At 44.5% G+C, this 13,210-nt stretch overlaps 1 protein-coding gene across 7 annotated transcripts in view; it reads right to left on the reverse strand.

Annotated features, from left to right (window-relative positions):
• GPT2 (glutamic--pyruvic transaminase 2) overlaps window positions 1-13,210 on the reverse strand; it is a 50,209-nt gene that overhangs the window by 34,124 nt on the left and 2,875 nt on the right. For 3 of the 7 annotated variants that reach the window (XM_075009067.1, XM_075009066.1, XM_075009068.1), the window contains one exon: window positions 4,388-5,475. In XM_075009067.1, the coding sequence (XP_074865168.1) occupies window positions 4,388-4,732 (345 nt within the window). In that variant the 5' untranslated portion in view covers window positions 4,733-5,475. Of the gene's footprint in view, window positions 1-4,030; window positions 4,340-4,387; window positions 5,476-13,210 lie in introns of those variants that run through there. The other 4 variants (XM_075009071.1, XM_075009070.1, XM_075009072.1 and 1 more) reach the window with 3 other exon arrangements.

Consider the following 13,210-nt stretch of genomic DNA (forward strand, 5'->3'; position numbering starts at 1 on the left):
AGAGCAACATCAGTGATCTGCAACTCATCCTGGACAATGATCCCTTGCTCTCACAGGCCTATGGAGGCAAGCCAGTCCTCAACTACAGACAGCCCGCCAACCTGAAGCAAAGTCTCACCAGCAACTATACACCACACCACACCACAGTAACTAACTCAGGAACAAACCCTGGTGCCCGCTCTGCCCACATACCTACACCAGTGACACCATCACAGGATCTAACCACATCAGCCACACCATCAGGTGCTCATTCACCTGCATATCTACTAATATACACCATCATGTGCCAGCAAGGCCCCTCTGCCATATACATTGGCCAAACTGGGCAGTCTCTACATAAAAGAATAAATGGACACAAATCAGATATCAGGAATGGTAACATACAAAAACCTGCAGGAGAACACTTCAATCTCCCTCTAAACTCAGTAGCAGATTTAAAAGTGGTCATCCTGCAACAAAAAAACTTCAAAAACAGACTTCAAAGAGAAACTGCAGAGCTACAATTCATTTGCAAATTTCATACTATCAGTTTAGGACTGAACAAAGACTGGGAATGGCTTGCCAACTACAAAAGCCATTTCTCTGCCCTTGGTGTTCACACGTCCACATCAGCTGCTGGAAGTGGGCCACGTCTTCCCCGAATTAATTGACCTCATTGACTCTGGCCTTCCTCTGGATTGGTAATTTACTTCTTTTCATGTGCCTGTATATTTATACCTGCCTCTGGAATTTCCACTCCATGCGTCTGACAAAGTGGGTCTTTGTCCACAACAGCTCAAGCTCCAATAAATGTTAGCCTATAAGGTGTCACAGGACTTCTCAGTGGCTATGTCTACACTTGCCCCCTTCTTCAAAGGGGGCATGGTAATCAGTCTGATTAGGGAATACTAATGAAGTGCTGCATATTCATTGCAGCAAGTCATTAGGCTAATTCTCCCTGTGGCAACTTCGAAGTGCCGGTAGGCCTCGTAGCCGCGCACACTTCAAAGTACCCACGCTACTTCAAAGTTCCTTTACTCCCCAAAAATTTGCCATGGGGAGAATTATCCTTATGAAGTGCTGCTTATTCATCATAGCACTTCATTAGTATTCTCCAATCACGCTGATTACCATGCCCCCTTCAAAGAAGGGGGCAAGTGTAGACACAGCCATTGTTTATACAGATGAGCAATCTGAAACCAAAAAGTGTCAAGGCCAAAATTTTCAAAAGCAAAGACTGATTTTGCTACCTAACTTGGAGCACTCTGGGCCCAGACTTCAGGCACACTAAATATCCATGACTCCCAAATGTAAGTGTGCATTATTCCAAACAACAAGCCCAAAGTCTTACATCGGGCACATGTGAAAGATTAAATGAAATACCTGAAAACAGACACACACCTCAGTGATCACTTTAAAAATTGTGAGTCCTAAGGCCAGGGCTACACTAGAGCAGGGGTGAGCAAAATTTTTACATTGGGCCCCCCTTTTTCATCCCTGCAATTAGCTGGATGGGGTGGGGAGACCCAGCAGAGGCTGTGACAGGCAGGCAATTGCACTGCCCCCACTTATGAAATTTCATACCCCTCAAGGGGACATGACCCCACTTTGCACACCCCTGTTCTAGGCAGAGGGCAGAAGGCCAGCTGTTCCCCACTGCCTATCAGTCTGCCAGGGCTTTCTCCTCAAGCCCCAGTGTCAAAGCATCAGAGGGTCAATGTCCTTTTTGCTAATGAAAGTCACTTTCACTCCCGCAGATTGCAGAGAAAAACCTGCTGTGTTTGTTACCATGCCTGCCTGCCTGCCTGCCAGGGAGTGTTGGTCAGAGTGCTCAGGGCACAAGGGTCCTGAAGCCAACAGACACAGCCACGCCTGTAGTTCACGGGCTCCCGGCAGTTAGTGGCCAGGCAGAAGCCCTGTGGCAAGATATGTACAAGCCCCTCACGCAGCCCAGTCACTGCCTGGCCCAGCACAGGCGAGCCAGGCTGCTCTCACTGAAAGCAGGACTGTGGCACTGAGCAAGAGGCATGTGGGGCCCAGAGCAGATGGGCGAGCTTGGGAGTGGAGTTTCTCTGTGCACAGGCTACACAGCCGGGATGCAGACTATTTCCAAGGCAGAGACTGGACAGGAAAGGGTGGATGAAACATCCCCCACCAGCTAAGCTGCAACAACTGAAAGCTGTGGGGGAAGGGGGAAGCCGCACTGTTGACATGCTCCCAGCTTAACAGGAGGGAAGACGTTGGAGAAGTAGCTGCTGCTGCTGCTGCTGCTGCCGCCAGCAATGCCTTCACCTACCTCTTTAAAGCAGGAAGGCAACATGTGCAAGAGAGGCAATATATCTTCTGCCTCCATGACTGGTAAAGCAATCGTGCTGCGCCTGCCTTACAAAATTTCATGCCCCCTCAAGGGGAGGCCCTCCCCACTTTGCACACCCCTGCATTAGAGTCACACACTAGAGAGCCCTCCAGTTGACTTAACCACTTCAACCCCTCCACCTCACCCCGCAGAGGTAGCTGAAGCTCTCCCACTGACATGGTAATGTCACACCACCACTTATGTTACTCAGGGGGTTGGCTTACTCCCACCCTGCATGACCAATTATGATGACATAAAATGTAGTGTAGATATTGCCTTAATGATTTCATCTTGGGGAAAAAAGAAAGAATAGCAGAGAGCAGAATGACGTATGCAAAACTCTGAGAGGTACAGATGATGTGAGTAAGACATTTCCAGTTCTCGGGATAATATGTGTTTCAGAGATATTAACTTTATTTAAAAGAGGGAACACCACGAATGCACAGCAGCTCTAAAATTAGAGTGAATATTTGAAATGCACCCATGGTATAGTGAAAACTGATCATTTCCATTTTTGAGCAAACATAAAGGAGCACTGGACTAAACCAAGGAGTGGTAGAAGCAGGGAAAAAAGTGTAAATACAGTAAACCCTCGATTTAACAGACTAATGGAGGTGAGCAGTGTCTTTAAATCCAAAAGTCCGTTCAATATGTGGGTGTACTGCCCCCCCAGGCTTCTCCAGCTCCCTCCCCCAATGTCCATGACTCACGGGAACTGCCGCCACTGGAGGAGCCAGTGAAACCCACCACCACAGCTGTAACTGCTCAACCCACCCTGTGGCTAGAGGGTCCCTGCTGCATGGCTGGAGCTGCCCAGAGTGGAGATGCCACCACAGCCATGCACTCCTCCCACCAAGGATGGGGCGCATATGTGAGTGCCATCTGTCTGCATATGCATTCCGCCTCTGGCGGGAGGAGTGCGTGGTGGCTCTGGAGGTGGCACTCCAGGTCGCAGTGGAGGGTTCGGCAGCTGGAAGTGGCGGCTGCAGTAAGTCTCCTCACTTTTTGAAGGGGGCGGGATTTAGGATTTTAAGGGTGCCAATTAAGCGGACTTCAGAAATGGAGGTTGGGGGAGGGGCTGGCGGATATCCATTGTTCCCAAAGTCCGCTAAATCGGGGTCCGTAAAATCGAAGGATTACTGTACTATTGTTGCAGTGTGTGTGTCAGATGACTTATACAACAACACAAGAGATGATAACAAAAGTTGCTGGAGCGAACATTTGTTTGTTGTCTTTTTCCCCCTCCAGCCCCAAAGAGGCCTGACTAGTTTTGCAACCATTAGCAATATTTACATGTTATATGTACAAAACTACACAGATTTTAAAAGGACATGGACAATTGAATTTGAGTGGAAAATATTGATATTATTTATTTCCATTACGATCCTAGCACCCATGTCAGGCTGTGGGCTACATTCAGCCAGACAATCAGAAGTTACATAGAATGACAAGTCATTTTCCCTCTACATCCATGAACACAAATGGGTTAGGACAAAAAAACCTGCTTTCACTCCCCCTCCCCACTCAAGCGCAGAAACCAGACTGGTGCCAATGAGTTGCGTTTTTGAGTCACAGTCTAACAAAAGGTCAGAGAAACGTTTCAAGCACCGATCTGCCACCTGACCGCCCACTTCATACAGAGCCTCACTGCACCCCACGTCACGCGGCCAATGTTTAGCTAGACGTGGCTACAACCTCACGTCCCCCGAGGCGAAGAGCAGCGGGCATCGGAGTAGTGGGCGCTCGAGCCGCTTCGAAGGCCACCTCCCCCGTGGGCCACGATTTCCGCCGCCGAGGAACGTGCGGGGCGTGAGGGCCCGGCGGGAACATGTGATCCCCGCTGGGTTCCCCAGCCCCAATCAGGAGCCGCTACAGCGGGGGAGTGCCAGGGGCTGGCCCAGTCCAGCACGGCCCAGCAGGGAGGGAAGGAACAACACGGCGCTAGTGGCCGGTAGAACGGGGGGACCGCCCCCCTACCCTGTTGCTGGGCGCCCAGGACTGGATCCTATGGGGGCTGGCAAGGAATCAGCCCGAGCCCCCACCCCGCCTCACCTTGCGCAGCTCCTTCTCGATCTCGCTAGCTTTCAGGACAATGGGGCCCCTCACCGCGTATTCCACCGCTTTCACCTGCGGGTTCATGGACTCCAGCGTCAGGATTTTCTCCCTGCTCGTCTTCTCCTTGATTTTCACTGCAGAGGCCTTGGCAGCGCTGTTCCAGCGCACGAATCGCCTCCCCGGGCGAGAAAGCTGGGTAAAGCGCTGTTGGTGGTGTTTCCCCTCCACCATGGAGGTAATGGACCGTAAAGCCAAGTCTCTCTTTCCATTCCTGCAGGACCCTGGCCCCATACAGCTCGGGCTTGCCGCAGTTTGCTTGGCAAGCACTGCAAACCGATGCATGCTGTTGGCGAGTAGCCGCTTCGAAATACGAAATTATGTTTACAAATTTGAAATATTAAGATCTGTACAGACGAATAAAAGGTGCAACCAGAAGAGAGGCCGGGGTACAGGCACAGCTACAAGTGCATGCTCAGTTGTCTCCCACATCCAGATTCAGGAAACTTAATTGCAATTGACAGAACTGATCTTCCAAGGCTGCGGTGCTGCCAGATTATCAGTGAGTCCCCCCATTTTGCAACAACTGTTAGAAAAATAAAATAAAAATAAGAGATATCTGTATCAGTACATTGGTAGGGTCGCGGGGAAAGCCATTCGTCTGAGAAATGCGAGCCGACGGACGCTCAAACCTCTGCTATTAGCCCGCTTTCTCACCATGCAAAACTGAGAGAGCTTGCACCAGCCACTGCGCAGACGCACGGGTTCGTGGGCTTTGTAGTTCTTAGGAACTCTCCACAATGCCTGCCTACAGCACTATGTGGTACACCAGAAAACTACCCTACCCAGAATTCCGTCAAAGCACAGCCCAGTGCATCGTGTTTCATTGTCTCCACTGGTGCTGCAAAAGAATCGAGGGGCGGCGAACACTACATGTTTGAGACGCCTGTTAAGTAAACGTGCTGGCTGCCGAGTAAATAATGGAGCTGTTTCTTGGTGAAAAAGGCACTGATATCCGGTATCCTCCGTGAGAGGTGGTACAGGAGTTTTGAAGGATGGCTGCTAGGCTTTGCTGCATCATCCAGCACCTAGGACCGAGTAAGGAAGCAGTATAAAAGGACACATTAGAAACACCATTCATTTGCATTTGTCGTCATCTAACAGTTTCAAAGCCCGTTAAAGGTGTTCATTAAACTACTCAGACATTGGAGTAAATAGTATTATTCTCCGTTCACGGACATGGAGACGGAGATAGAGATAAAAATGCTTTTCCTGGGGTTACAAAGCTAGTCTGGCAAAGCTGAAATAGCTCTCACACCTTGGCTCCCAGTGCCTACTTATTAGATTACATTCATTTTGTTTATTTTTTTTTATTCTGTTGTTTTAGCTGCTCAGGAATAATGAGAAGTCCTGTGGCACCTTAGAGAGTGATATTTTGGAGTTCCAAAATATGTTAGTCTATAAAATGATACAGAGTAACACGGCTATGGCTCTGATACCTCTCAGAAATGTTAAGGAACCTTTGTTGTTTGTCCCCACCCATTTGGTTAAAACAGATCCTCTCTCTCCTGCCCTTGCTTCCTATCTCCTTGGAATTTCAGTTGTAACTTGACTTTCTAATTTATTTCTTTGTTTCAACTACATATCTTAGGTGCTGATGATGGTTAGCCAGCTCATAGGTTAAACAAACATTAAATTACAATAGGTGCTTAAGGAAACACTAGCAATGTAATATGTAGGACTCTTTCTCCTTATTCTTCCTAGCTGATAGAAAGGGCAATATTATTTTCTTCTTTTGGGGGATCCATTCCTATTTTCATTAAAATTAGACTATGTTACTTCACCGGGTGCAAGAGCAGGAAAGAAAGCTTTCTAGAACAGGGGTGAGCAAACTTTTTACATTGGTCCCCATTCTTCATCCCTGCAGAGCCCCCTCCAACCTACCTAATGTAATCCAAACCAATGTAAATTTTGGTTATCTCTATATGAAAAAAAAAAACCCTTTCAGCATGTGTAAGAAAATACGCATGTAGAATGTAAAAACTTCATTAATCGATATATAAAAAGTGAATACACACATAAAAACAGTAACATATTTCAACATTTTTAATGAGATGGATGAGCCTGAGACACAGCAGCTGATCATGCTGCCCCCACTTACGAAATTACACCCTCTTACGAGGGGGCCCACTCCCCACTTTGCTCACCCCGACATCTTAATCTGTCAATAATGTTGCTTTGTTTTGTTGGAGTGCAGACTAACACCGCTACCTCTCTGTTACTATCTCAAGCTGTGTTTTTCTTACAGTATGTTTTAATCCTAGAGATCTGTCAATTCTGGTCCTGAATATTTTAATATTTAGGGTTTTAAATTTTCCTTTTTTATGTTATTTTACCTTATACTACATGTATTACAAAATCCAAACAGATTCATCAGTTTGTCATTATTGTGTCACTAATCATAACCCTCAAATAGTCAATTTGACATTGAGTACATTACTTTTGACTGTTCATAGATTATGACAGACCCCTTTAAACACTGAAGGAACATGACAATAGATTTCCACTCCATAGAACTCTCTCCCCTCCCATGTGCAAAAGGGGCTCAGCTGTCTCTATGGCACTCTGTGCTCCTTTTGTCTAGATAATATAAAAGGCTCTCCATCATTTAGGGACTGTATAGTGGGAAAGGGTATGGAGCAAAGGGGGTGTTATGAGGTGAGGCAGGCAAGTAACAAATCCAGAGTCATAGAAGTCACCATCCCTACCCAGTCTCATACAGCACACTTGGAAAAGACAGCACACTCCGGAGACCGTATTTTCTTTTCTTAAGAGCCCTCAGGCTGGAAATTTGTCATCAGCCCCAAGCTATGTAGCTCCATTGGAGTCATGCATTTGACAAGCAGGGACTGGCATGCTGGGTCTTAAGTGAATATGGATCCACTATGTTTTGGGGCGTTATAGCAGCTTTCCCTCACCCAGGCAATGTCTTCCCTCAGCAGTATGTGTGTGGCTGGGAGAACAGAGACTCTCCCCAAGGAGATCCCCACAGATATGTTCCAGATTCCTTCTGTAGACAATGTCACAGGAAGAGGTTATTTGTGCCCGTAGTTCAAATAATTGCTGAGGAGAGGAATAGCCCTCTACTTCCAGAGCCGTAGCTTGAATATCGTCTTATGGGTTCTTTGCACTAACTAATCAATATGTGGAACCCCCTCAGGAAAAGAAGAGTAGTAAACTGCTTATACAATGGGAAGTCTTGTGGCACCTTGTAGACTAACAGTTATATCGGAGCATAAACTTTTGTGGACAAAAACCCACTTTGTCAGATGCACATGTATATATCTGGTAGTCTATAAGGGGCCACAGAACTTCTTTTTGTTTTTGAAGATACAAACTAACTCGGCTACTCCTCTGATACTTATAAACTGCTTATGGGAGTATTATGTGTTTTGGTATTCTAGTAGTTGTTCATAGGATATATAGTAAATTTTCAGAGTCTGCCTTGAAAAGTAAGCACAGCCATCTAAAGTCTGTCACTGAGCAGAAATGCATAATAAAGAACATGCTGCTGATGCACAGTGCATATATATTTGAGTACGTTCCAATTTTAATTAGCATTCCTGCGTCCAACTATTGCGTTGCTATCCTTTCATTTTTTAATAGAATAATTCTTAACACTGTTCATATTTAAAGTACCTTATAAACATTAATATTCAAACCTCTCTTCTGAGTATCATCACCATTATAGATGGGTAAACAGAGGCAGGGAGCTTCCCATGATTTACCCAAGGCGATAAAGGGAGTAATATCCTGCTAGCATCAGAACTCAGGAGACTCTTGGTTTTGAGCTCTGGACACAGCTCTCTTCTACAGAAGACCTGCCCTTCATTATACCTGCTCTCTCCATTTTAACATCCAAAAACGACTTTTTGGAACTTGATTGAATCCATGAGCTTCCAGGGGAAGATCATTACATTTGGTTCTTTTTAGTCTGAAAGTTACGGTGATCAATGTAGGGTAGATAGCTGTTTGTTTTTACTTTCTCCTCCTGATCCCCCCAAAAAGGAAACCCTGAAGCTGGGGCCCAAAATTCAGCAATGAGGCATAGGGAATTAACAGGAATCTATGCAGAATGGCATACTAACTTAACTGCACCAGGCATCTTTTGACTCCTTGCACTAGTTTGTGCATAAACTGGCAACAAAGAGATAGGATTCTCAACCTATGAACTGTAGAAAGATCTAGCCTACAATAAGAAGTTATTAAAAGAGCTAACCCTTTTGTTTGGATTTGACTGAAAAAAAGAATGCTGTCTTTTTAATCTGACCAGTGGAAAAAACTGTGGTGGTAAATGATTAAATACAGGTTGAATTTCTCTCCTCTGGCACCCTTGGGACCTGACAAGTGCCAAACAAGGGAAACTGCCAACCCACAGGTCAATATTGTCTGGTAGCCTGACCAACACTTCCACTGCTTACTAGGCTCTTACAAGACCTTTGGGAATAAATTAGAGGTAAACAACAGCACAGAACACTGAGAGCCAGGACTGGTGGCTGTCAACACACTTTATGGGACTACAGGAAACTTAGCCATGCCCATGATAATTGGCCATCTGCCACTAGCTAAAATCATGATGGATTATCAATATTGCCAGATGAGAGAGGTTCAACCTGTACAGATAAGAGCCTCAATAAAATTAACTTTATCAGAAGACTTTCTTCAATACCTTCATCCAGATATCACAAAGTGAATTAAAAACCAAAACAGATATGTAATTGCAAATGTCCCGTGTTTCATAGTGTGCAAAGCCAGGCTTACAGTACATGGATTGCCGTCCACATGGAAACACTGCAGTCCCAGTACAGCTCTATAATGCTGTTGTCAGCTCTTACTTCAGTGTGTCTTAAGCAATAGTCTTCAAAGTGAAATCTACATTGAGACCTTCCCTCCCATTTCTTCATTACACTCTTTACAAAAGAGAATTCATTAAAAGCTAAAATTAAATGTTTGTCACTCATCACCCTTTTGTTTTTGTCTCCAAAGGCTGATCTCATCTATAAACCATTTTTAGGGAAAAAAATGACCTTTACAAGTCAAGAGATTCACACTAAAAGCTATTTCTCGAAACAATTTTCAAACACGAAATAAACATTTAAATTATATCAAATTGTTTTAAAAAGCTTATTCAAAGAGAAATTTAGTCACAAATAAGTTTATATTATAGTATAAACACTTATTATATTTCTCCTGTCCCCCCAGAACAAAGAGAGAACAAAATATAATAAAAAATAAAAACAAACAATAATAATTCAACATCAAATTTGCTGATTTTTTTGCTACAGATAACAGGCACAATAGTTGGAAAAAAGATGGAAATGGATTAGAAAAAATATTTTGAACTTGCAAATTTACAGTAGCATGACTGAGGTTGAAGTGCTAGGCACTCAATTATAAAAAAGAACAAAGAAAAGCAGAGCAAAAGAAAAAGTCACCTCTCACCCCCTGAATTTTCTTGCTCTGGATTTTTTGATGCAAATAATTTATATAGTATGTGTTATAAAATCTCACTTTAAAAATGTTTTTGCTGAGCATATTTTAATTCACTAAAATGTGTATGTAATACCAATCTTGTTATATTTCCCCAGTATTTGTTACTCACATTTAGCCCTTACTTTAAAATACTGGAAATAATAAGCTTGTGTTTAATTTGTCTCATTTTAGGATTGATGTTTATATTTATGGGGCACTCAGCTGGGAAAGGAAGATACCTAATGTGACCATCCTTGAATATTATTATTTGTTACATTTATATTGAAAGATCGGATAGATAACCTTTTTAACCTATGGGTTTCATAAAAACAGTACAGTGATTTTCTAATTTCAACCACTTTAGAAAACATTCTTCTTGGTGACCCCATTTCCTATTCTCAGTTCCACACCTTCCTGCTGCTAATACAGAAGCTGGCTACGTGAAAAAAGGAATTTTGCAATGATACTTACGAGACAAGATTAAACCTGCTTCAATGCAATGGTTGTTGCAAGCTGCCATTCCTTTGTTCTCCCTTGTTATGGACCCTTTTTGTCAGCCCTAAATTTCTCCTCTTTGGCCCCACTGCTCTGGTCTCTCTCCCTGAGTTTCTGCTAGACATGTTACAGCCTAATGATTTTGGGGCCATGAGCAGAGTTGCCAGATGTCCAGTTTTCAACTGGAACACCAGGCTGAAAAGAGACCCTGGCAGTTCTGTTCAGGACTGCCAACGGAGCCAATAAAAGTCCAGTTTGTCCACCCTATGGTGAGCCGCCTATCTGGAAGGCAAGTATCAGAGAGATAGCCGTGTTAGTCTGTATCTTTGAGAACAAGAAGAAATCCTGTGGGCATAAGTGTGGCATGTGGCAACACCCTTGCATACCTTCCTACATGCCTACAGGCAACTGGGATGGGGCGTGTGCTTCCTAGGAGCTGGAGTAAGCATCCTCACTCTCCAGATCATCATCTTCTTGTAGTGAGTGGGTTTATGTGTTCCGGTGAACCCAAGAGCAATGCCATAGGGAGTCTTGTATTCCCAGCAGGCTCACCCATGGCAGCAAGGTCAAGGGGGAGGGTCCAGACGAAGAATGATACTAAAGGTCCTCAGCAGCAGAAGAGGCAGAGGATAGCAACGGTAATGCTACAATGGCTATATGCTGCAACAGACAGAAAAATCCCAGTCATCATGGCTCCCATGCTATTGGACCTGAGACTTCTATCCATCAAGGACTGTGTGGTGGCTGCAGTACAGAAGTCACACACAGGTATCTTCCTCTGCATACTAGTCTCCTAAACTTAAGCCTATGGCAACTGGCCATGAGAGCAGGATTATGAAATCTGGAAGCTTTCAGTCATGAGCCAGCATGGAGGTAGTGGATGTATGTATCACTCATTCCGTTTTGAAAACTGAGGTGTCAGGAAGGTCTGGCTGCTGCATCCACGACTGAGCAGCCCTATTTAGGATCATCTCCACTCATCCCACTTGGGGAGGGAACTAGAAAAGGTGCCATAAACATAGTCCACCTCCACCCCTCAACTGGATAACTGCGTCCAATGGGTTCACATCTATGTGGTAGAAATCAAACAGTAAACTTTGTAACATGGAATATTCGGACTCCAATGGAGAACCCAGACAGTGAGCAACCCGAAAGATGCACAGCAATTATCACTCATGAGCTGCAACAATTCAATATCAATATAGTTGCCCTGGCAGAAACGCATAGACCAGAAGAAAGACAGCTAACAGAAGGCGGCACACGGTACATCTTTTTCTGAAAAGAACCTCTAAGGAAGAAAAATGAATTCATGGAGTAGTATTTGCCATCAAGAATGAACTGAGAAATATCCTATCGAAAGTCCCTGTTAGCATCAATAAGCATCTCATGACGCTTGAAGCTTGCCAAAAACCAACAGTCATCAAGGCTTATGCACCAACTCTAAACACTGAGAATGATGTGAAGAAGTTATACACGCAATTGGATGAAGTTCTGAAAGATATCCCCAAATAAGACAAGATTATTCTCTTGATGGATTTCAATGTTAGGGTTGGAAGAGAGGCAGACCTCTGGCAGACTACTATTGGGAAAGAAGGAGTTGACAACAGCAACTCCAATGGAGTGCTCCTCCTTCAGAAATGTGAGGAATGCAAGCTCATCATTTTGATCACCCTCTTCTGCCAGAAAAACAAATTTAAGACCTTACGGCAACATCCTCGATCAAAGTACTGGCACTTTGTAAACTATGTCATCGTCCATGCTTGGGATCAGCATGATGGCCTTCTCACACATGCAATGACTAGTGCTGATGACTGCTGAACAGATCACCATATTCGAGCCACAATAGTGATTAGGACTGTCACCTAACGGAGAGGTCATAGGAAACAAATCCGATAAAGATCAATGTACAAGGTTTGAAGGACCCCCACCAGATGAAGTGACTTTCAGATAGTGCTTCAAAGGAAGCTGTGGTCAGTACACCTTGAAGACATGGAAGAACAATGGTGTCAATTTAAAAAATGCCATAATTGGAACTTGCAGAGCAACTATTGGCTACCAGTCCAGGAAACATCAGGACTGGTTTGATGAAAACAATGTGGAAATTGAACACCTGACTGAGGCAAAAAGGTGCCACAAGACTTCTTGTTGTTCTCAAAGCTACAGACTAATACAGCTACCTGTAGCATGAAAAAATGCAGCCTCAATGTTGATACTTGGGGGAACGGTAATCCATGATGGGGGCTGGAAGGAAGAGATGAACTCTTGAAAAACACAGGCCACATCAAATCCATGAGGAGATGGCACAATTTGAGAGATCACGCTGTAGTGCACAAGAGGCAGAAAAGAGGAAAAGAGCATCAAAAACTGCTCCACACCCCTCCAACAGCTACCAACACCTGCCCCTTTTGAGAAGATCTGCGGCTCCAGAATTGAACTGATCAGCCACCAACAGACTTACAAATAGGAGGATGACAAGAATATGTCCTACCTAGTTATCGAGTGACCGCCAGAAAGACAGAGTAAACATCACCACGACCCTGCACCTCAACCCACTGTCCCCACCCAGCATTAGCGTCCCACATGCAAACTCCTTTATGCCCAGGCCCATCTGAGCCCATACCCGCTTCTTATACCCCAATACCCTTATCCCCAGGGCCAGGTGACCATATTGCCCTATGATGAATATGGGACACCTAGTAAAATTCTTTGTATTCAAGCCAGTTCAATGGAAATTACAAAGAATTATGTAGTTCAAACATTCAAATAAACATTAAGTTGACTGAACTGCTGTTAAAA

This window comes from Carettochelys insculpta, chromosome 14 (genome assembly GCF_033958435.1).
Source record: "Carettochelys insculpta isolate YL-2023 chromosome 14, ASM3395843v1, whole genome shotgun sequence".
Lineage (NCBI taxonomy): Eukaryota > Metazoa > Chordata > Testudines > Carettochelyidae > Carettochelys > Carettochelys insculpta.